The 24,118-nt window shown below is 45.3% G+C and overlaps 1 protein-coding gene across 1 annotated transcript in view; it reads left to right on the top strand.

The window, feature by feature from the left end:
• grip2b (glutamate receptor interacting protein 2b) overlaps positions 1 to 24,118 on the top strand; it is a 188,816-nt gene that overhangs the window by 139,349 nt on the left and 25,349 nt on the right. The window contains exons 17-21 of the mRNA XM_063068462.1: positions 1,889 to 1,955; positions 10,875 to 11,020; positions 12,895 to 13,039; positions 13,998 to 14,137; positions 18,556 to 18,732. Coding sequence (XP_062924532.1) covers positions 1,889 to 1,955; positions 10,875 to 11,020; positions 12,895 to 13,039; positions 13,998 to 14,137; positions 18,556 to 18,732 — 675 coding nt within the window. The remainder of the gene's footprint in view (positions 1 to 1,888; positions 1,956 to 10,874; positions 11,021 to 12,894; positions 13,040 to 13,997; positions 14,138 to 18,555; positions 18,733 to 24,118) is intronic.

Raw genomic sequence — 24,118 nt, 5'->3', positions numbered from 1 at the left:
ATGGCCTGGTGGAATAATCTGTCCCGAAGCTGGTTGGTCCTGGCTTTTATGCTGCGGTACCATTTCCCCAATGGTAGCAGCTAGAATAGATTGTGGTTGGGTTGACTCGGGTTCCCAATGATCCTTCGGGCCTTTTTTACAGACCTGTCTCTGTAAATGTCCTGAATAGTGGGAAGTTCACATCTACAGATGCGCTGGGTTATCCGCACCACTCTCTGCAGAGTCCTGCGATTGAGGGAAGTACAGTTCCCATACCAGGCAGTGATGCGGCCAGTCAGGACGCTCTCAATTGTACCTCTGTAGAAAGTTCTTAGGATTTGGGGGCCCATACCAAACTTCTTCAACCATCTGAGGTGAAAGGGGCGCTGTTGTGCTTTTTTCACCACACAGCCAGTATGTACAGAACAAGTGAGATCCTCAGTGATGTGTATACCGAGGAACTTAAAGCTGTTCACCCTCTCAACCCCAGATCCATTGATGTCAATAGCGGTTAGCCTTGCTCCATTTCTGCTGTAGTCTACAACCAGCTCCTTTGTGTTTGAAACATTGAGGGAGGGGTTGTTTTCTTGACACCACTGTGTCAGGGTGTTGATTTAAATAATTCATTACAGCTTATATGTATAAATTCATGAATTGCATATGTCATCATGCTACCACACCATATGTGAGCACCTCATTTAAAGTAAAGATGAAACTGTACCTGCATTTTGGACTCCTGGAATCCTTTGAATTAATTTAATGTTTTGAAGTTACAAAACATAACAGACCCTTCTTCAGGATTGGAAGGAAAGAGGGAAGATAAGACTATGTAGAAATCCACTTAAAAAAGTGGTGTTCGAACTTAACCATGAATGTTCATTTCTCTCATGTTGTGTAAAAGATCAATAGATCACAGTTTCACTATCTGTCCAAGAGACTTGCACTCACAGCCCAGGCAGGGCCACACGAAGGGACCACAGCTTGTGGAAGAAGCAAAACTTTGGGCTTTTGGCCATCCACAGGGATTGAAAAGATCCCAGTGTGCCATCCAAAAAGGGGCAGAGAAACTTAATTCTTTAAACAATCTTTAAATAATCTTTATTCCCAAAAGGAGTATATGGCTTTCACTATACCCCATAGTGTTGTGCAGTCTATACCTGCACTGCATTGGCAGAATCTATACATTCATCATGTCATCAAGCGAAGGAGGATGAGCGGTGACTTGATAAAGGTGTACATGAGGATAAGAGGCATAGATCGAGTAGATAGCCAGAGACTTTTTCCCTAGGACGTAAATGGCTGATATGAGGGGGCATAACTTTAAGGTGTTTGGAGGAAAATATAGGTGGATGTCAGAGAGAGTTTTTTATCAATATGGAGAGTGGTGGGTGCGTGGTATGTTCTGCCAGAGGTGGTGGAAGAGGCAGGTACATCAGGGGCATTTAAGAAGCTCTTAGGCACATGGACAGCTATGCGGGAGGGGAGGATTAGACTAATCTTGGAGTAGGTTAAAGGGTTGGCATAACATTGCAAACCCAAAAGCCTCTACTGTGCTGTACTGTGGGTAAGGCATCAGTGCCGCTCATGTTACTTAGGACTCGAGTCTCCTCACTATCTGGTTGACCTTATCTTGCTGCACTTCCCCATAAGGCCTTTGCATTGGCCAAACTGAGCCTCAATACGTCTCTTAGTCCGTACTCCGGCAGCCTGGTTTGTGCCAGGCAACAGCCATCCCTCCACCTCTCCAACATCCTCCCCTGTGACCATCAACACAGGCAACCCAATAACCAGCCACTGCTTTGTGGCGAAGGCTGGCAGGTTCCTCTCCACAGTGGCACTGGCTGGGCTGGACAGTAATTCAATTTATGTCAAGTGCTTTGGAATGACTTTGAATTTTTCCATTCAGCAGCTGTAAGCCGGAAGCCTGGGGAGCCACTGATCATATCCGATATTAAGAAGGGGAGTGTAGCACACCGGTAAGTACTCTTCACAAGTTAACTTGTCCATATAATGAGGTGACCATAGAGAAGAGGCAATGCCTGGTCTTTAGCACTAAGCTTTCACTGTTCCAGGTGTGTGCACTATATATGCATAAATACAATGGTACAGAATGTGTACCCTCTGCTGGCCTACAGATATCCATCTGGGGATCAAACCTTCCCATCCTTACCTTTCACAATTTTATACACATCACAAACTACAATCTTCAAAACCAAAACATGTCTTAGTTGAGGATAGGTTGAACGAACTAGGGCTTTTCTCTTTGGAACGAAGGAGGGTGGGATAGAGGTGTACAAGATGGTAGGAGGCATTGATAGAGTGGATAGACAGCATGTTTTACCCAGGGTTAATACAAGAGCTTGGGGCTTTGACCAGTGGCTAATCGGAGAGATCAGAAACTTGAGAGAATGTAATTCACTCAGTTTTGCTGAACGAGTATTAAAGGCAGCAACCTTGCCAGTTTCTTAGAGCTTTGAGCAGCAGCCAATCAATGTTCAGGACTGATTAACAAGAACAAATTAAAGTAAGGCAGGGGCAAGCGGACCAGCCATTGTGTGAGTGGACAGAGTCAGAGCAAAGATTCTGAGGGTTCAGCTCTTTGACGCTTCAGTCAGAGAAGGCAAAAAAGCTGTAGGTACAGTTTTTTTAAGCTCCCTTCTTTATATTTGCTCAGTTAGAACAGTCGAGGAGCCAGGCAAGATAGTGGAATGTACCTCTTGTGGGATGTGGGAAGGCAAGATCATCTCCAGTGTCCCTGATGACTACACCTGCGAGAAGTGTATCCAGCTGCAGTTTCTAACAAACCATATTAAGGAGTTAGAGTTGGAACTGGATGAACTCCGGATCATTTGGGAGGCTGAGGATGTGATAGGACATACAGAGAGGTAATTACACTCAAGGTGCAGGACACGGGAAACTGGGAGACAGTCAGGAAGGGGAAAAGGGATAAAGACCAGAGTACCCCTGTAGCCATTCCCCTCAGCAATGCATATACCACTTTGGATACTGTTGGGAGAAGGGAGTTGACCTAGTAGGGGAAATTCACAGTGGTTGGTGACACAGGAGGGAAGGGAGAGAAGAGACACACTACATTGATAAGGGATATATTAGTCAGGGGAACAGAGAGGAGGAGCTGTGGACAAGAATGAGATTCCTGGATAGTATGTTGCCTCCTGTGTGGCAGGGTCCAGGGTGAACAGCCAGACGTCATGGTCCACTTAGATGCTAATGACATGGGTAGGACGAGTGACAAGGTTCTGCATAGGGAGTTCAGGGAGTTAGGTGCTAAGTTAAAGGACAGATTGTGATCTCAGGATTGCTACCTGTGCTACGTGCTAGTGAGGCTAGAACTAGGAAGATTATACAGTTTAATATGTGGCTAAGGAGTTAGTGTAGGAGGAAGGGCATAAGATTTTTGGATCATTGGGCTCTCTATCAGGGGAGGTGGGACCTGTACAGAAGAGACGTTTTGTACCTGAACTGGAGGGGGACTAATATCCCAGCAGGAAAGTTTGCTAATGCTGCACTGTGGGGTTTAACTTGAGTTCCAGGGGGATGGGAACCAGAGTGCCAGAACAGTTAGTGGAGAGGTTGTGGAGACAGATGTCAGTAAGACCTCAGACAAAGTCAGGAATCAAAAGGTTGAACATGGTGCAACTAGTGTCCTGAGCTGTCTATATTTCAATGCAAGATGTATCGTAGGAAAGGTGGATGAGTTCAGGGCATGGATCAACACCTGGAGTTATGATACTGTAGCCGTTAATGAGACTTGGTTGCAAGAAGGGCAGGACTGGTAGCTCAGTATTCTGGATTTCTGTCATCTTAGATGTGGTAGAGTGAGAGGGATTGAAGGAGAACGGTGGAATTACTAGTCAGGGAAAATGTCACTGCAGTGCTCCATCAGGGCAGACTGGAGAGCATGTCTAGTGAGACATTATGGGTGGAACTGAGAAATAAGAAAGGATGACCACGTTAATGGGGCTATATTACAGACCACCCAACAATGCAAGAGATTTAGAGCAACAAATTTGTAGAGAGATCACAGACTGTTGCAAGAAACATACGAGGGGTGATAGATAAGTTTGTGGCCCAAGGTAGAAGGAGTCAATTTTAGAAAACCTAGTACATTTATTTTACAACATAGTCCCCTCCTACATTTACATACTTAGTCCAGCGGTCGTGGAGCATACGGATCTTGGACCTCCAGAAAGTCTCCACACCAGGGGTGATTGATAAGTTTGTGGCCTAAGGTAGAAGGAGATGAGTTATACAGCTCTCGTTACATGCACATGCAGTTCAACTCTTTGAGTGATTATGCAGAAAGATTGAAGTGAATAACTCATCTCCTACCTTAGGCCACGAATTTATCAATCACCCCTGATGAGTTATTAACTTCAAACTTTCTGCATAATCACTGAAAGAGTTGAACTGCATGTGCATGTAATGAGAGCTGTATAACTCATCTCCTTCTACCTTAGGCCACAAACCGATCAATCACCCCTTGTAAGGTTGTTAGAGTAGGCGATTTTAACTTTCTGCATATTGACTGGAACTAGATGGGACAGAATTTGTCAAATGTGTTCTGGAAAGTTTCCTTAATCAGTACATAGAAGTCCCAATCAGAGAGTGTGCAATACTTGATCTGCTATTAGGGAATGAGACAGGGCAAGTTTGCATCTAGTGAGCATAATGCCATTAGTTTCAAAGTAAATATGGAAAAAGACAGGCCTGATCCATAGATTGAGATTCTAAATTGGAGAAAGACCAGTTTTGATGGTATCAGGTATGATTTCGCTGGTGTGGATTGGGACAGGTTGTTTTCTGGCAAAGTTATACTTGGTAAGTGGGAGGCCTTCAAAAGTGAATTTTTGAGAGTGCAAGGCTTGTATGTGCCTGTCAAAATAAAACATAAAGAATACAAGTGTAGGGAATCTTGGTTTTCAAGAGATATTGAAATCTCTTACTAGCTCTTCTTTCAGTTAGTCCTGATGAAGGGTCTCGGCCCGAAACATCGACTGTACCTCTTCCTAGAGATGCTGCCTGGCCTGCTGTGTTCACCAGCAACTTTGATGTGTGTTGCTTGAATTTCCAGCATCTGCAGAATTCCTAGTGTATTGAGTACTGGACAGGGAATGTTATGTTGAAGTTGTATAAGACATTGGTGAGGCCTAGTTTGAAGTATTGTGTGAAGGTATGATCACTGACCTACAGGAAAGATGTAAATAAGCTTGAAACAGTACGGAGAAAATTTACAAGGATGTTGTTGGGATTGGAGGACCTGAGTTATAAGGAAAGATTGAATAGATTATGACTTTATATCTTGGAACATAGAAGATTGAGGGGAGATTTGATAGAGGTATTCAAAATTATAAGGGGTATGGATAGGGTAAATGCAAGCAGGCCTTTTCCACTGAGGTTTTCTGGGACTACATCCAGAGGTCATGGGTTAAGTGTGAAAGGTGAAAAAGTTAAGGAGAACATGAGGGAAAACTTCTTCACTCAGAGGGTCATGAGAGTACAGAAGGAGCTGTCTGCACAAGTGCATGTGAGCTCGATTTTAATGTTTAAGAGAAGTTTGGATAGGTACATGGATAGTAGAGATATGGAGGGCTATGGTCTTGGTACTTGTCGATGGGAATAGGCAGTTTAAATTGTTTCAGCATGGACTCGATGGGCCGAAGGGCCTGTTTCTGTGCTGTACAGTTCTATGACCCTGACTATGAGAGGCCACAATTTTAAGGTGATTGGAGGGAAGTTTTGATGTGTGTGTGGGGGGGGGTGGAATGTCAGAATTAATTTTTTAATTTTTTACACCGAGAGTGGTGGATGTGTGGAATGTACAGCCAGGGCAAAGGGAGATACATTAGAGACATTTAAGAGACTCTTAGATAGGCAAATGGATGAAAGTAAAATGGATAAAAGTAAAATAGAGGGTATGCTGGAGAGGAGTGTTAGATTGATCTTGGACTTGGTTAAAAGGTTGGCACGACATTGTGGTCAATGGGCCTGTTCTGTGCTGTAACGTTCAATGTTCTATGTTGAAAGATTGCCACAATCATGTCATCCCTTCCATGTTCTTTCACATTTGTCTTGTCTCTGCACCCTGGCCTTTGGTCTCTGTTTCCAATTAGGAAAAGAAAATGAGCTTCATTGATGTTGTATTATCTAGAAGGGTAAATTTCCTTAACCTCTGACATAGGCCCTACAAACTTCTCACATGTATCAAACCATTTCAGAGTGGTTTGAGAAGAGGGTTGGCTTGGGATAATGCATAGCGCCAATAAAGGGTTGCACTGAGGTAGTGAAGTGAATATTAAACCTCCTTTCTAAACTCCAAGGAGTAGCTTATCTCATCATTCCCTTGAGGATAAAACCAGACATCAGAGTGGTTCTGGAAGTCATTTGCACATCCCTTAATAAGGCCAGTTTTATTTATTTTTATTGCTTGTTACCAACGTAATCTTTAAAATTCAAAGTAAATTTATTATTGAAGTACATATGTGTCACCGCATATTGCCCTGAGATTCATTTTGTTGTGGGCATTCACAGTAGAACAAAGAAACAAAATAGAATCAATGAAAAACTACACACAAGCAAGACTGACAAGCAATTTTTCATCTGAAACTGACAAAATCTGTATATTTCACTTATCCAAGGGTAAAATGTAGACTCATAACTTGGATGAAGTTTGAAAACTCTTAAAGGTAATGGCATCATTGATGAAGATTGTGTTGTTTTCCTGCTAAGAAACTGAGGTGAAAGTTCAAAACCAGACTGCAGTGACAGTACAGTGATTTAAAAGAATATAAATATGGATGATTAAAAAGGAAGAGGCGATGGCTGGTGGCACTATTTGGGTTTTAAAAGGTTATAAACTGTGGTTGCTAGGATATATCGATGTTCCAGTATTATGAGGCATTGTTAAAGAATCAGAATCTGGTTTATTATCACAGACATATGTCGTGAAATTTGTTGATTAGCAGAAGCAGTACAGTGCAGTACATAAAATATACTATAAACCAGGACACGAGGAAATCTGCAGATGCTAGAATTTCTGGGAGACCGCTTTGCTGAACACCTACGCTCTGTCCGCCAGAGAAAGCAGGATCTCCCAGTGGCCACACATTTTAATTCCACGTCCTATTCCCATTCTGATATGTCCATCCACGGCCTCCTCTACTGTAAAGATGAAGCCACACTCAGGTTAGAGGAATAACACCTTATATTCTGTCTGGGTAGCCTCTGACCTGATGGCATGAACATCGACTTCTCAAACTTCCGCTAATGCCCCACCTCCCCGTCATACCCCATCCGTTATTTATTTATATATACACATTCTTTTTCTCTCTCCTTTTTCTCCCTCTGTCCCTCTCACTATACCCCTTGCCCATCCTCTGGGTTCCCCCCCTTTCTTTCTCCCTAGGCCTCCTGTCCCATGATCCTCTCATATCCCTTTTGCCTATCACCTGTCCAGCTCTTGGCTCCATCCCTCCCCCTCCTGTCTTCTCCTATCATTTTGGATCTCCCCCTCCCCCTCCCACTTTCAAATCTCTTACTAGCTCTTCTTTCAGTTAGTCCTGACGAAGGGTCTTGGCCCGAAATGTCGACTATACCTCTTCCTAGAGATGCTGCCTGGCCTGCTGCGTTCACCAGCAACTTTTATGTGTGTTGCTATAAACTAGGGGTGGCCAGCCTCTTACATTGCATGCGTCAATTTTTTCACACGGAAGTTCAGATGCACCATACAACTCTTGTACCCCCATTCAATTCTTGTAAAATATGTTAGTATAGATATATTTAGCATTTTTACATGATATATTGATTTAATATAAAAACAAAATAAACATTACTTACCTTAATGAGACTTCTTTTAACAAATATATTTTGTGTTCTTTTGGTTTCTTCCTTTTTCTTAATCACATAGTCTTTCTGTAACTCGGACCCAAGCACTAGCTTCAGTTTTCCTTCTATTTCAGTCTGATGTTGTGTTTTATAGTGTCTATTAAGATCATGTCTTCTATTATGTGAGAAAGTGTTTTCACAAACAATGCACAATGGTTTTCCTGACGGACCTGCTATAAATAAGAGCTCATTTTCCCACTGTTCATTGAATTCATGCTTACTATCACTTTCTGCTTTTCTTTTGCTCATTTTCTTTTGCACTGTGATGGGTAATTGAATGTAAAAACAAGGCTTAATTTTCGAAAAAGTACAAAACTGCAAAGGTTCACAAAGGACGAACAAAGCAGAACTCCGTAGCGCACGAGTGTCAATTGTAATCTGACTGGCAAAAACCTGCGACGCACCGCTGGTGCAGATGCCTGGCGCCTCAGGATCAAACAAGTATCAAACATGTATTGAACAGTTATGGAACGACTGCAGAACAAAGTCCTTCTTTCCTAGTTTGACTCATTAAACGTTTTTTAAATTGAAAACAGATTAATGTAAAAGAAGATAACATTCGCCAAAAGATGTGCATGAAATAATAACATCACTAAAAATAATTGCTAAGTTCTCAGTAAAACCCATTTCTAGCTCTAAGCTACTTGAATTCCTGTTATAGATTTTTTTTCTACAAATCGGTTTTTGGTTAATAGTTTTTGCATGAGTAAACTTACTTTTTTATTATTATCACTGGGGTGCAATGCGCCACTTCTAATCAACCAATGTGTCACTTTTGACACATGCGCCATAGGTTGGCCATCCCTGCTATAATCTATAGGAAACTTAATATATAAAAAATAAATACGTTGTGCAAGAAGAGAGCAAAAATAGTCAGACAGATTTCATGGGTTCTTTATCCATTACAGGAATCTGATGGCGGAAGGGGAGAAGCTGTCCCTAAAACAATGTGTGTCTTGGGGCTTTTTTACCTCTTCTCTGATGCTAGCAATGAGACAAAGTAGGAAATGTTGTGATGAATGTTAATGTTAATGCAGTGGTGTGGTCTTTCATTGATTCTATTACGGTTATTATTCTATTATGGATTTATCGAGTATGCCCATGAGAAAATTAATCTCAGGGTTGTATATAGTGACATATACTGTATGTTCTTTGATAATAAATTTACTTTGCACTTTGTAGGTGTACGGAATATGAAGCATAATTAGTGCAGAAAATGCTGAAAATATTCAGCAGGTTATCCAGCTTTTTCAGAGAGAGAAACGATGGTAACATTTCAGGAGACCAAGCATGTTTTAACATGTGGCAAAGGGGGAAGAGCAGAGAGAAGAAAGGGAACACAATAGGGTGGATGAAGAGCAAGATGGATTGAATGGCACAAGAGATGGTGGTGTTGGCTGAGATAGGCCAGTGGGCACTTCTTAATTGCTGAATTATCTAGAGAAATGTGAATGGAGACAAATGAGAACAGAAAGCGAAAACTGAGTTGCTAGAAATCTGAAATGAAAGAGAAAGTTGGGAATATCCAGTAGGGTCAGGCAGCATCTGTGGAGAGAGAAAAGTTGATATAATGGTTCACGTCAATAGGACCTGGCCAACTCTGACACACACTTATCTGAGCTTGGGAATGCAAGCCTTGAGGGCTGAGGGTTGTAATCTGCTGAGATAGAAATGAGATGCCACTGATCGAGGCTGTTGAGCTTCACTGGAGCAAGTTTGGGAGGTCAGAGAAATAGGTTAGGGCAGGATTGGCAGAAAGCAATAAAGTAACAAACAGACAACAGGAAGCCCAGTCCTGTCGTCCAATTGCAAACAAGAGAAAATATGCAGACGCTGGGAATCCAAGCAACACACACAAAATGTTGGAGGAACTCAGCAGGTCAGGCAGCATCTATGGAAAAGAGTAAACAGCTAATGTTTTGGGGCGAGACCCTTCATCAAGACTGGAGAAGAAAGATGAGAAGTCAAAGTAAGAAGGTGATGGGAGGGGAGGAAGAAATACAAGGCACTAGGTAATAAAGTGAAACTGGGAGGGGGGAGGGGTGAAGTAAAGAACTGGAAGGTCAATTGATGAAAGAGATAAAGGGCTGTAGAAGGTGGAATCTGATAGGACAGAAGGAATTGGAAGAAAGGTAAGGAGATAAAGTGAGAGAGGGAAATAAGAATGGGGAATGATGAAGGGGGAGGGGCATTACCAGAAGGTCAAGAAATCAATGTTCATGCTATCAGGTTGGAGGCTGTCCGGAGGGAATATAAGGTATTGCTCCTCCAACCTGAGTGTGGCCTCATCACGGCAGTAGAGGAGGCCATGGACTGACATGTCAGAATGGGAATGGGAAGTAGAATTAAAATGGGTGGCCACTCAGAGGCCCCACTTTTTCTGGTGGAAAAAGCCATGTAGATTCAATGTGGGTACCCTGCAGAACGGTCACCCTATCTGCATTTGGGTTCTCCAGAAGACAAACATCAAATTTAGGAGGAAAAAGTGCAAGTGATTTGCAGCTTCCCACAGTATAGTGTTTGGGTCCCTCACTGTATAACATGAAGGAATATGGCCAGACAGCAGGTGATGCCTCTCCTGCGGTTGTAGATTTAGAGATACAGCACAGTAACAGGTCCTACCAGCCCAATGAGCCCATGCCACCCAATTACACCATGTGACCAATTAAACTACTAACCCATACTTGTTTGGAATTGAGGAAACCCACACGGTTATGGGGAGAACATACAGACTCCTTTCAGACAACAATGGGTGGGAGAATGTGAGAAGGAGTGGAGATGGATGAGCAAAGTAGGGAGTCACAGAGAGAATGGACTCCTGAAAGGGGAAAGAGGAGTGGTGAGGGAAGGCAGTGGAATCCCATTGTTCTATTAGGTAGAATTCACTGGGTACGTGGGAATAGATAGCAATCATTGCTCTGCATGCTGAAAGAAGCTGCCTTGCACAGCACCCTGCAGTGTGGTATTATCCACTGCCTTCTTTCCTTCAACAGAACTGGAACTCTGGAGCCAGGCGACAAACTTTTAGCTATCGACAACATACGGCTGGAAAACTGCTCGATGGAGGATGCTGTGCAGATCCTGCAGCAGTGTGACGAGCTGGTCAAACTGAAGATTCGAAAAGACGAGGACAACTCAGGTACGCGGCCTCGTGGGAGTCAGAATTTCAAACAAGGTTCCACTTCTTATGGGGTTTTCCTTACTTAAAGAGGATTTTTACTGATTGAATTGAGAGGTCCATCACAGTCAACTGAAATACTAATATGTCTCCCATAGGCAGGCCACTCTACACTGACACTTCAAACCCTCCTTGGGCTCTTCCAGCATGGCTCTGTCTTCATTGATCCATCAATTAATTCTTCGGCCACACAGGTTAAACATCCAGTGCAAACACTTTGACACTGTCCCATCAATCACTTCCAGGAGAGGGACAGTATGGATTTTATACACGAAGTAAAGCTCCTTCAATACTGTTCCACCAAACACTCCCAGGTTGGGGACATTACAGGTCACATACAAAGGTCCCTCTACTCTGTCCCATCAATCACTCCCAGTACGGGAATAGTATGGATTATACATTCAGTGGCCACTTTATTAGATAAAGCAATGGAACCCAATGTGGTCTTCTGCTGCTGTAGCCCATCCACATCAAGATTCAACATGATCCATTCAGAGGTGCCCTTCTGCACTGTTGGAACGGATGGTTATTTGAGTTAATGTTACCTTCCCGTCGGATTGAACCATCCTCCTCTGACCTCTCTCATTAACAAGGCATTTTTTCCAGAGAACTGCTGCTAACTGGATGCATTTTTGCATCATTCTTTGTGAACTTTAGAGGCTATTTTGCATGAAAATCCCAGGAGGTCAGCAGTTTCTGACATACTCAAACCACCCCATCTGGCACCAACAATCATTCCACAGTCAAAGTCACTTAGAGCTAGATCACATTTCTTCCCCATTCTGAACAACAACTGAACCTCTTGACCGTGTCTATATGCTTTTATGCATTGAGTTGCTGTCACATGATTGGCTGATTAGATATTTGCATTAACGAGCAGGAGTACCAATAAAATAGCCACTGACTGTATATACAGAGGCAAGCTCCTTCAGTACTCTCCACCAAACACTCCCAACGTTGGGGACATTGCAGGTTATGTACAAACCTCTCTCCACACTGTCCCATCAATCACTCCCAGGAGATGGACAGTACAGCTGCATTTTTGTAAAACACCCCTATGTTATGCATTATACATGCCTAGAACAGGACAGCGTATGTTAGATACAGTATCATCCATACTGCCCCCTCTCAGTGCAAATTGGTTATCATGACTTCAGAGATAGCTTTTATTTCAACATAACCAATCTGTGCAATGTTTTAGAGAGACCCTTGTTAGGGCCTTGGTAACATTTGATTACAGAAACTATTCCATCCCAACAGTTAAAACTTTTTAGACCATAGGACATAGGAGCAAAATTAGGCCACTTAGCCTTTTGAGTCTGTTCCACCATTCCATCGTGCCTGATTCGTTATCCCTCTCAACCCCATTCTCGTCCCTTTACCCCATACCTTTTGCTGCCCTCGCTAAACAAGAACCGATCAAACTCCATTTAAAATATACCCAATGACTTGGCCTCCACAGGCGTCCGTGGCAATGAATTCCACAGATTCTCCACCCTCTGGCTAAGGAAATTTCTCTTTATCTCCGTTCTGGATGGACGTCCCTCTATTCTGAGGCTCTGCCTTCCGGTTGTTGACTCCTCCCCCTTTTCCCAAATTATTACCCAGAGTGGGGTTGAATAGCAATGTCAAATTGCAGATAGCACAGGGATTTCCTGATGTGTTTTGTGCAGTTGGCAAGACTCAGACATGGGACTTGTTTGGCCCTAAAGTCAGAGATTGGCCAAGTTCTACCCTGTTAGCCGAAATTCCCAGCCTGTGTGTTCTGTGTGTTGTGCAGATGACGAGTGTTGTGCTGTTTTGGGTATTTACTTCTCACTCCTTGTCTCCATCAGATGAGCAAGAAAGGACTGGTGCAATAATATACAGTGTGGAGCTGAAGAGGTACGGAGGGCCACTGGGAATCACCATCTCTGGAACCGAGGAGCCTTTTGATCCCATTGTGATCAGCGGGCTCACCAAGAAAGGTTTGGCAGAAAGGTAGAACACCCACACTCAACCTCTGCATGTGTTTTGGCTGGCTGGAACCCGCAACTTGCTAAGTGAGGAGGTGGTGGGGGCAGATGTGCTCAAGCAAAGAAGTAAATGGAGTCCAGGCCAACCAAGACGCCTATTTAAATAGGTCCCATTTGCCTGCATTTGGCTCGTATGCCTTTAAAACTTTCCTATTCATGTACCTGTCCAAGTGCCTCTTAAATGTTAGTGTACCTTCCTCAAACACTTCCTCTTGCAGCTCGTTCCTTGTACGGATCACCCTAGGGGTAAAAACATTGCCCCTCAGATTCCTATTAAACTCTGCCCTCTCACCTTGAACCCTAGTGCTTTCCGAAAAGTATAAGGCTATTGGCAAAATGCAGGTGAGTAGAATTAGTATGCAATGGCCAGTGGATACATAGTGGGCTGAAGAGCATGTTTCTGTGATGTACTGTATGTCTCTATGACTTTACGCATGGACATAGTACAGAGGTTAAAAAATCAACCACATTTTTATTGAATGGAGAAAGAAGGCACAAGGGGCTGAATGGCCTTCTCAGGCTTCCATTTCCTATGTTCTTTTTTGCCCACTGGCTGCTTCCTGAGGACCCCAGAGCTGAAGAGCTTTGGTGAGGTGGCGTTGTAAACTTCTGACTTTCAACGTTGATAGTCCTCACTTCCCTCACGATTATGGGTCTGAAATTAAAGCAGCTGATACTCCAGTCAGGGAGCAGTAGCTGCTCGCAGGGAACTTCAGTGAGGGGAGAGGATGCAAGGTATGACAAACACAGGGGAATCTGCAGAATGCTGGCACACGTACAAAATGCTGGAGGAACTCAGCAGGTCCGGCAACTTCTGTGGAAAAGCGTCAAACAGTCAACGTTTCGGGCCAAGACCCTTGATCCGGGCAGATGAAGGATGGGATTGGAGGTGGATGGGGGCTGACTTTTAACTGTGTTTTCAGGACCGGTGCCATTCACGTAGGGGACAGGATACTGGCCATTAATAGTGTGAGCCTCAAGGGCAAACCTCTGAGCGAGGCCATCCACCTGCTGCAGATGGCTGGGGAGACAGTAACCCTGAAAATCAAGAAGCAGGCAGACCGTAAGTATTAACCACCGCAGCGCTGATCAGAGCGCTCAGGAGTGAACTTGGCATGCTCCTTCCAATATCAAGAGCCCGGAGCTCTCTCTGCTGAAAGCTTAAATTCTCAAATGTTCTAAGTTCAAAGGTCAAAGTAATTTTTTTTTATCTAAGTACTTAATGCGTATTTCACCTTATTCTGCATTGAGGTTAATTTCTGTGCAGGCATTCACAGCAGAACAAAGAAGTACAACGGAATCACTGATAAACTACACACAAATGAGACCAACAATCAATGTGCGAAAGACAAATTGTGCAAATGTCAAAAAAAACCCCACCAAGATAAATAAATAAACAAATAACAGCAAGTGGATGAGTTACATTGTCCATAGGTTGTGGAATCAGTCCAACGTTATGTGAGTGAAGTTATCAAAGCTCAATGTTCATTATCTGCAGGCCACCCCAATTCCAAAATCGCCCAAAAGTTGTAACCAAAAATAGTGACCAGAACTAGAGCTAGATTAGAACATTTCATAAAGGCTGAATTAGAGTCCAAATCTACAATGTGCATTGACTGAACCTTGCTCCCGGACAACCCTCCGACAGCATCAACGGGGAGAGAGCGATCACTCCAACACCAGGACCTTCCCTCGGGAGAAGCGAGAGACTGTAACACGCAGACACCCTGTCCGGCAGTTGAGAGCGAGAGGCCGGCTGATGGTTCTGATTACGTGCTTGGCTCCGCACCCGCCCCGGTGATTTCAATCTTCCTCGGTGCTTTAATCGGCGAGAGATAGAGTTGATCGTGGGCTCACACCCCATCTCCTGGCTCCGTGCCTCCATGAAGCACGGTTTGGTTGCAGCCTTGTGGAAATCCCTCGGAGACAGCAAAGCATCAGATCGCCCGATATCACACCACCAGAATGTAGATAGCAGGCTCTAACAGTAACAGAGCTATATCTGGAACAAAAAAGAAGTGAAAGGAATTGCTTCGTGATCTGTCTTAAGGACGTTGCTTTTGGTAGCATTATTCGCTGGCGCCATGTTTGACGCATTGATCCACAGTGGTTCAGGAACGTGATGGCTGTACGGTAATAACTATTCCTAAATCTGGTGGTGTGGGATTTGTTCCTCCTTCCCAATTGTCGCAGCGAGAAGAGAGCAAGGCTTGGTGGGTCCCTTGATGACGGATGCTGCTCTCTTGTAGCAGTGCTCCCTGGCAACGTTTTGCTCTTTATTAAAACAGAAGACCAAAACACTGTGAGTGCTCTTTACAGGGTAAGTGGGGAATGATCCATCAGCGCTCCCTTGCTCCCCTCTGTTCTAGTGGGCCTGTATGCTTTGATGTCACACCCAGCCATGTGACTGTACAGACAGTGAATCACAGAGTCTCATATAGACCAAGACTAAGAGATTGTTTGGGGTGTGGGGAGTGTGGATAGATGGGGTTAAAATACAGATTAGCCATGCTCAAATGGAAGGGTCTTAAGGCCTCAGGGGAAAGAGTACTACGTCCCTGGTTACTTGTTCTTGCAGCTGTAAGTCACACTGACAAAATAGCTGCCCCAAATGGCCCAGCAGGGCCACTGAACCATCTGACAAGTCAGTGGCCATGCAGTCCAGATTTGATCTGGTCCTGGTGAGTGCGGTGCCCTTGAGATGAAAGGCTTCAGAACAAGATCAGCTGTGATCCTACCTATAATGATTATTCCATTGGCCGGTGGATTTTGAACAAGAGGGTGTGTATTAATTTATATAGTACCTGCCAGAATAGAGGAGAGCAAGAGGGAAGCTGTTGGGTCATTACTCACTGTCCTGTAAATAAATATCCGCATTAATTTACTATTTTCAATTCAATTCAAATTTAATTGTCATTCAGCCATACATGGATACAACCAAACAAAACAGCTTTACTCCGGGGCCAAGGTACAAAACACAGTACCAACAGTCACACACGGCACATAGCACATAAAGATATTGGTAGAATACCGCCATGCAAAAAAAAGCAGTCCAGCCCCGAGCCGTGAATGCTGCAGTCAAACATCATCCAGCTTGTCTTTGGCCAAATGAACACTGGGGGAGCTGCACCGACTACAGCGTAGACGCTGTGCCGTGCCGCACCACGCCGCCCTCGCTGGAGTGCACTGGCTCCAACACCCCTCTCCTGGCGGCTGTAAACAGGCACCACGGCTTGAGGCCCAGTCCTCATCGTACCAGTTATTTTTATATAGGTTTTTAATAATAAAAAACACCTTTACCAAAATAAAATCTTCAAGATTCAAGTTTGTTTATTGACATTCTTCAGTTTACAAGTGTAAAGGAGACCAAAATGATTGTTGCTCTGGTTCTGACGCAGCGTGAAAAATCACAATAGGTGTAAGGAACACAATAAATATAAATGCATAAGTTTAGCTTATATACATAACCATAATGTGACACTAGGTACAGGACGATCTGTGCTTAAGGTGACTCTAATAGGAAATGATAAGGTAGTAGTGGCAGGGTGGGTTAGTGGGTGGACGTATTGATCAGCCTCACGGCTGGGGGAAGTAACTATTTTTGAGTCTGATGGTCCCTGATGGGAGTGGGTCTCTCCAAGCCAACCAGATGAGCCTGTGTCCGAAGCTTACTGTGGGTAGAATTAATAAGCGGTGCATTTTTCTTCTCTCAACCTCTTCACAACTTAGGGGCTCAATGGAAATGGTCTCTTCCTTGTTCTAAGCACGAACAAGGCCTCAGAGCCTGCAGGGGATCTACTTTTCATTTTACAGATCTGTTGCCGCTGGGTGCAACCTTATCCTGTGTCCTACAGCACCTAATCATTTCAGAAAGTTTGCCTGAAGTGAAGTCCCTTCGTGCCTTTCACATCCGCACTGTTTCATTCTGCTCCTACTCCCTAAGTAGTGGTCTTATTAGAAACAATTCGCTAAATGGACTTTCTCTATGGATGCATGTTATACTTGTGCTGGAATGTGTGGCGAAACTTGTGGGCTGTCCCCTGCACATCCCTGGGTGTGTCGGTTGTTAACACAAATGACACATTTCACTGTATGTTTCAATGTTCAAGTGATAAATAAATCTGAATCTGAATGTATTTCCTGCTGATATAGAGGCTTGTATTTCAAAAGCACTGTGAAACAGAGCTTTAGAGAACAGGTTTGAAAACAATCATTCACAGAAGAGATTCTGCAGATGCTGGAAATCCAGAATAACACACACAAAATGCTGGAGGAACTCAGCAGATCAGGCAGCATCTATGGAAAGGGATGAAGAGTTGACATTTTGGGCCAAGACCCTTCATCAGGACTAGAATGGAAGGGGGAGGAATCCAGAATAAGAAGGTGGGGAAGGAGAAGATGTACAATCTTGGTTTTAGTGAAGACAGCACTAATGTAACAACCCTCTGAAATCCCACATTGTTCAAATTCAACCAATGCCAATGACTGCAACAAATCACCAACTATTCCTGAGTAGTCCCAAACACTGAAAGAGTATGAAGTTCCTGCACATTTGCAACAACACTAAAGAAGCTAAAGAGTGCCCCAGACAAAGCAGATGAAGAACAGCCAGAGATGCCTGGCCCAGCCAGGTCTGTGTGTACCTGGATCAGATGTCTGTGTGAGCAGGAGATGTGAGGGCCAGTTACGCTGCAGAGCTGAAGCTCGAGGCTGGAGTTCGGGGTCCTGCCATCAGCTCGTCTGCGGTTCGGTACTGAAGATCGAAGCCCGAAAGACAAGTGGAAGTCCGGAAGTCGAAATCCGATGGCCAAAGCTTGGAGACAGGAGTTGGAGAACTGTCCACAAGTGGGAGGGAGGAAAGGGACATATTTTGCTGTTGTTGCTTCTTTCCTAGTTCTGTTTTTTTGTGTTCTGTGTAGTTCTGCTGAGCATAGCAGGCATTCTGTGTTGGCTCCAGAATGAGTCGAGACATTTGCGGGCTGCCTCTAACACATCCTTGGGTGTGTTAGTTGTTAATGCAAACAATACACTTCACTGTATGTTTCAATGTGATAAATAAATCTGAAACTGAATCTGAATTCTAAACATTCATTCCCTCCAGCAATAGTTAGTAGAGGCTGCAATCTATCGATCTATAAAATAGCCTATATTTACTTGAACAGGCTGCCTTGATACCACCCCAGAAACATTTGATCTCTAGCATGAGGAAGGATAAGGAGCTGCATCTTTGCTGGTAAGTTACCCTCAAAACACACAGCAACCACCCCCCCCCACCGAGCTGAAAATCTATGATTGGTTCTTCACCATTGCTTGGTTTATAACCTGCAAAACCCTATCCAACACTGTGGGGATACCTTTACCAGAGGACTGCTAAAAGGTGGGTCGCCACCCTTCTCAAGGGAGACTAAGTATGGTAAATACTTTCTTGCAATGAATAAGTAAAAAAAATGTGTTTAATTAAAATTCCACAATTTCTTCCAGGTTATTTCGCAAAGAAAACCAGTTCCATGAGTGAGCTGAGTGACCCCGAGGATGATCTCCCGGATTCTCAGAAGACGGGCAAACTCTCGAAAATCTACTCCAACACCATTCCAAGCATGGACAGTGCCATGGAGTCCTGGGATTGCTCGGGAATGGAAGGGGCATTTGAAAGCCAAAGTGAGATCTTTGGTGATTTAACCTCCACTGAGCACTATTTGCTCCTAGACTGGGCTTGGATAATAAGACACTCTGGTCAGAGGCACTGAGTGATTACTTCTAGACAGGAACAATGCTGACCTGAGAGGTGATTGGCTACTAGGCAGGCACCGATTGACCTGAGTGGTGATTGGCTACCAGGCAGGCACACTGTTGACCTGAATGATAATTGGCTTCTAGGCAAGCATAGGGATGACCTGAGTGATGATTGGCTACTTGTCAGACACACTTTGTCTGAGTGGTAATTGGCTTCTAGGCAGGCACAGTGTTAACCTGAGTGGTGAACACAAGAGATGCTGGAAATCCAGACAAAATGCTGGACGAACTCAGAAGATCAGGCAGCATCTATGGAAATGAATAAACAGCCAATGTTTCAGGCCAAGACCCAATGGTGATTAGCTGCAAGGGTTGGACCATAGGGTTGTCCTGTGTGGTGATTGACTACGAGGCAGGCATAGAGTTGACCACAATGGTGAGTAGCTGCTGCACAGGAGTCTGTCTGATCAAGCTGCTGACTGGTTATTGGATTGGCAAACACTTTGACCTGGGTGGTAAAAAAACAGAAAATGCTGGAAAATCTGAGCAGGTCTGGTGGAAAAAGAAACAGTTAATGTTTTAGGTTGAAGACCATTCATTAAAACTTGTGAGAACTTCTCATCAGAACAGCATGTTTAGTTTTATTTCAGAAACCCAGCATCTGTGGTTATTTTTTTGATTTTCATTTTGGCTTTGGTAATAAATGGCTACTAGTGAGGGGCCTTTTTGACTTGCATCATGTATGGCTAATGGCAGTATAACCCGCTTGAATCAATTTAGACTGACTTTCCAATGAAGTGTTTTTGAACAGGTAGATGGAATCTCTGCTCATTTTCTGATCAGACACAGGAACCTTAACATGCTGTTTGCTACCATCCTGTGGTAGTTAATTTTATTGCACAAAACATATCTTCAGTCGAATGAATAGTGTCACACTCAAAGGGTTTCTGACAATTTATCCTGATAATTTCTGTTGGTTTTGCAGGTGGTGAAAAGTGAGCAGTCTTCTGTCGTTCTCAATATTCAAGTTGGATTTTATATTCCTTAAAGGCCCTTTTTGATTTTAGCTTCCTAAACTTCACATATTATTCCTCTTTCCCCTTGACTGAATTCACAACCACTCTTGTCCTCCAAGGCTTCCTTCCCTTGCCATCTTTGTCCTTCCTTCTGACTGAGACATACCTGTCCTGTACGCTGCCCTGTTGATTTTTAAACAGCCTCTAGATGCCAGATTTGGACTTGGACAGAAACAGCTGCTCCTGATGAACTCTCCCTAATACTCTCAGAGTTTGCCCTGGTCCAGTTTAATACTTTCCCACAAGATCCATATTTATATTTCTATAGCTATCTTAAAACATAAGGAATTGTGATCACTGTTTCCTAACTGTTCTCCCACCAAAAGGTGAGTCACCTGGCCAGGCTCATTACCCAACACCAGGTCCCGTATGGCCCCTCCTGTAGTCGGACTATCTGCAGATAGTTTTAAGAAACCATCCTGGATGCACCTAATGCATTCTACCCTCACTAGTCCTCTTGCACTAAGGTGGTCCCAATCTATATTGGGGAATTCTATGTTCTATAAAAATGAAGGTCTATGTAGAAGGAAAGGGTTAGATTAATTTTAGAATAGTTTAAAAGGTTGATACAGCATTGTGGGCTGTATTGAGTTTTAGTGTTTTGTATTCTATCTTTAAAGTCAAAGTCTCCCCACTATGACAGCCCTACTGATTTTGCTCATTTCCCTAATCCTTTTCTCAATCTGTTCCTCAATATCCTAGTGACTGGACCTTTCTCATCTTTGGTTCGACCCATATCGATTCAGTCAATGAACCCTCCACTATGTTCCCTCTGTGATACTGTATGAAAAACATTCCAATGAGAAAGGAAGAAAAAGGTGGATGTGTGGTTAAGTCAAAAAGATAAAGGTAGTATCTAACTTAGAGAAGGCATACTTGTAAAGACAGGTGGTGGGTCAGATGATTAAGTAAAGCACAACAAAAAGAATGACCAAAAAGATTAAAAAGGAAGGAAAAGCCCTGACTATGAGAACGCCACTCAGATATAAAAATAGATGAGTATCTATAGATACATAAAAAAGGGAAGAGTTAAGAAAGTGAATGTTGGTCCCATATAATGTGTCTGTGGAATTCATAATGGAACACAAGGATAAATAAAAAAACAATAACATCCCAGAAATAAAGTACAGTGCAAAAGTCTTAGGCACATATATATCTGTGCAGCTAGAGCACCTCTGTCTTTTGCACAGTACTCTATTTGTCAACATGGAGTGGAGAGCGAGTTTGTGAATCTGGCAGGAGCGAAGCATGCTGGGAATGGTGAGGGTGGAGTGCTGTGGGGGCTGTGGGGGGTGTTGGGCATGTTGGGAATGGTGAGGGTGGAGTGCTGTGGGAGGGTGTTGGGCATGTTGGGAATGGTGAGGGTGGAGTGCTGTGGGAGGGTGTTGGGCATGTTGGGAATGGTGAGGGTGGAGTGCTGTGGGGGTGTGTGGGGTATGTTGGGAATGGTGAGGGTGGAGTGCTGTGGGAGGGGTGTGGGGCATGTTGGGAATGGTGAGGGTGGAGTGCTGTGGGGGGTGTGGGGCATGTTGGGAATGGTGAGGGTGGAGTGCTGTGGGAGGGGTGTGGGGCATGTTGGGAATGGTGAGGGTGGAGTGCTGTGGGGGGTATTGGGCATATTGGGAATGGTGAGGGTGGGGTGCTGTGGGGGGTGTGGGGCATGTTGGGAATAGTGAGGGTGGAGTGCTGTGGGGGATGGGGCATGTTGGGAATGGTGAAGGTGGAGTGCTGTGGGAGGGGAGTGGGGCATGTCGGGAATGGTGAGGGTGGAGTGCTGTGGGGGGTGGGGCATGTTGGGAATGGTGAGGGTGGAGTGCTGTGGGGGGGTGGGGCATGTTGGGAATGGTGAGGGTGGAGTGCTGTGGGGGGGGTGGGGCATGTTGGGAATGGTGAGGGTGGAGTGCTGTGGGGGGGTGGGGCATGTTGGGAATGTTGAGGGTGGGGTGCTGTGGGGGTGTGGGGCATGTTGGGAATGGTGAGGGTGGAGTGCTGTGGGAGGTGGGGCATGTTGGGAATGGTGAGGGTGGAGTGCTGTGGGGGGTGGGGTATGTTGGGAATGTTGAGGGTGGAGTGCTGTGGGGGTGTGGGGCATGTTGGGAATGGTGAGGGTGGAGTGCTGTGGGAGGGTGTGGGGCATGTTGGGAATGGTGAGGGTGGGGTGCTGTGGGAGGGGGGTGGGGCATATTGGGAATGGTGAGGGTGGAGTGCTGTGGGAGGGGGGTGGGGCATGTTGGGAATGGTGAGGGTGGAGTGCTGTGGGGGGGTGTTGGGCATATTGGGAATGGTGAGGGTGGAGTGCTGTGGGGGTGTGGGGCACGTTGGGAATGGTGAGGGTGGGGTGCTGCGGGAGGTGTGTGGGGCATGTTGGGAATGGTGAGGGTGGAGTGCTATGGGGGGGTGGGGCATGTTGGGAATGGTGAGGGTGGAGTGCTGTGGGAGGGGTGTGGGGCATGTTGGGAATGGTGAGGGTGGAGTGCTGTGGGAGGGGTGTGGGGCATGTTGGGAATGGTGAGGGTGGGGTGCTGTGGGAGGGGTGTGGGGCATGTCGGGAATGGTGAGGGTGGAGTGCTGTGGGGGGGTGGGGCATACTGGGAATGTTGAGGGTGGGGTGCTGTGGGCGGGTGTGGGTCATGTTGGGAATGGTGAGGGTGGAGTGCTGTGGGGGCGTGGGGCATGTTGGGAATGGTGAGGTTGGAGTGCTGTGGGGGGGTGGGGCATGTTGGGAATGGTGAGGGTGGAGTGCTGTGGGGGGGTGGGGCATGTTGGGAATGGTGAGGTTGGAGTGCTGTGGGGGGGTGGGGCATGTTGGGAATGGTGAGGGTGGAGTGCTGTGGGGGTGGGGCATGTTGGGAATGGTGAGGGTGGAGTGCTGTGGGGGGGGGTGGGGCATGTTGGGAATGGTGAGGGTGGAGTGGTGTGGGGGGGTGGGGCATGTTGGGAATGGTGAGGTTGGAGTGCTGTGGGGGGGTGGGGCATGTTGGGAATGGTGAGGTTGGAGTGCTGTGGGGGGGTGGGGCATGTTGGGAATGGTGAGGGTGGAGTGCTGTGGGAGGTGGGGCATGTTGGGAATGGTGAGGTTGGAGTGCTGTGGGGGGTGGGGCATGTTGAGAATGGTGAGGTTGGAGTGCTGTGGGGGGTGGGGCATGTTGGGAATGGTGAGGTTGGAGTGCTGTGGGGGGTGGGGCATGTTGGGAATGGTGAGGGTGGAGTGCTGTGGGAAGGGTGTGGGGCATGTTGGGAATGGTGAGGGTGGAGTGCTGTGGGGGGTGGGGCATGTTGGGAATGGTGAGGGTGGAGTGCTGTGGGAAGGGTGTGGGGCAGGTGGCAGAGAAGGATTGCCAGAGTCGGGGGGTGGTGAGGGGGTGTTGGAGCAGGTGCAGACACACTCAACTCTGAAACACCAGGTAAGGTTATTTGATTCCAAACAATGGGTTTCTTGATCATTACAGAACGTCTCTCTGGTGTTTCCCGCTCCTTCCCCTCTCCCTTCCCCTTTTCCCAACCAGGATTCCCCTCTCCCTGCCCCCTTCCCAGTCTCAGTCCACAATAGAGGTCCATATCAAAATCAGATTTTTCATCACTCACAAACGTCATGGAATTTGTTTTTTTTTAGCAGCACATAAAATTAATACGGTACTGTGTAAATATTTTAGGCATCCCAGCTACATATATATGCCTAAGACATTTGCACAGTAATAATAATAGGCATCCGTTAGTCTCGTGAGACCATGGATTTGTGCCTTGGAAGGTTTCCAGGGCGCAGGCCTGGGCAAAGTTGTATGGAAGACCGGCAGTTGCCCATGCTGCAAGTCTCCCCTCTCCACACCACCGATGTTGTCCGGGGAAGGGCACTAGGGCTGATACAGCTTGGCACCTGTGTCGTTGCAGAGCAATGTGTGGTTAAGTGCTCAAGGACACAACCCGCTGCTTCAGCTGAGGCTCGAACTAGCGACCTTCAGATCACTGGACCGATGCCTTAACCACTTGGGACAGTACTGTAGCTCTAAATTGGGAAGCAGGAACTCAGGAAAATTACAGTCACCAGGGCAGTGATAGTGTTGGAGTTGCAGATTAACAAGTCTCTGGGTCCTAATGGATCATCCGAAGATCTTTAAAGTGACTCTTGAAATTAGCTTTAATTTTCCATACTTCCCTAGATTTGGGAAATTATCTGCTAAAGTACTTTTTAATTACTATCAATAAGATTGAAAGAGCACGGAGAAAATTTACAAGGA

Source organism: Mobula hypostoma, chromosome 15, assembly GCF_963921235.1.
Source record: "Mobula hypostoma chromosome 15, sMobHyp1.1, whole genome shotgun sequence".
In the NCBI taxonomy this organism is placed as follows: domain Eukaryota; kingdom Metazoa; phylum Chordata; class Chondrichthyes; order Myliobatiformes; family Myliobatidae; genus Mobula; species Mobula hypostoma.
This window is presented reverse-complemented; position numbering and strand designations above follow the sequence as displayed.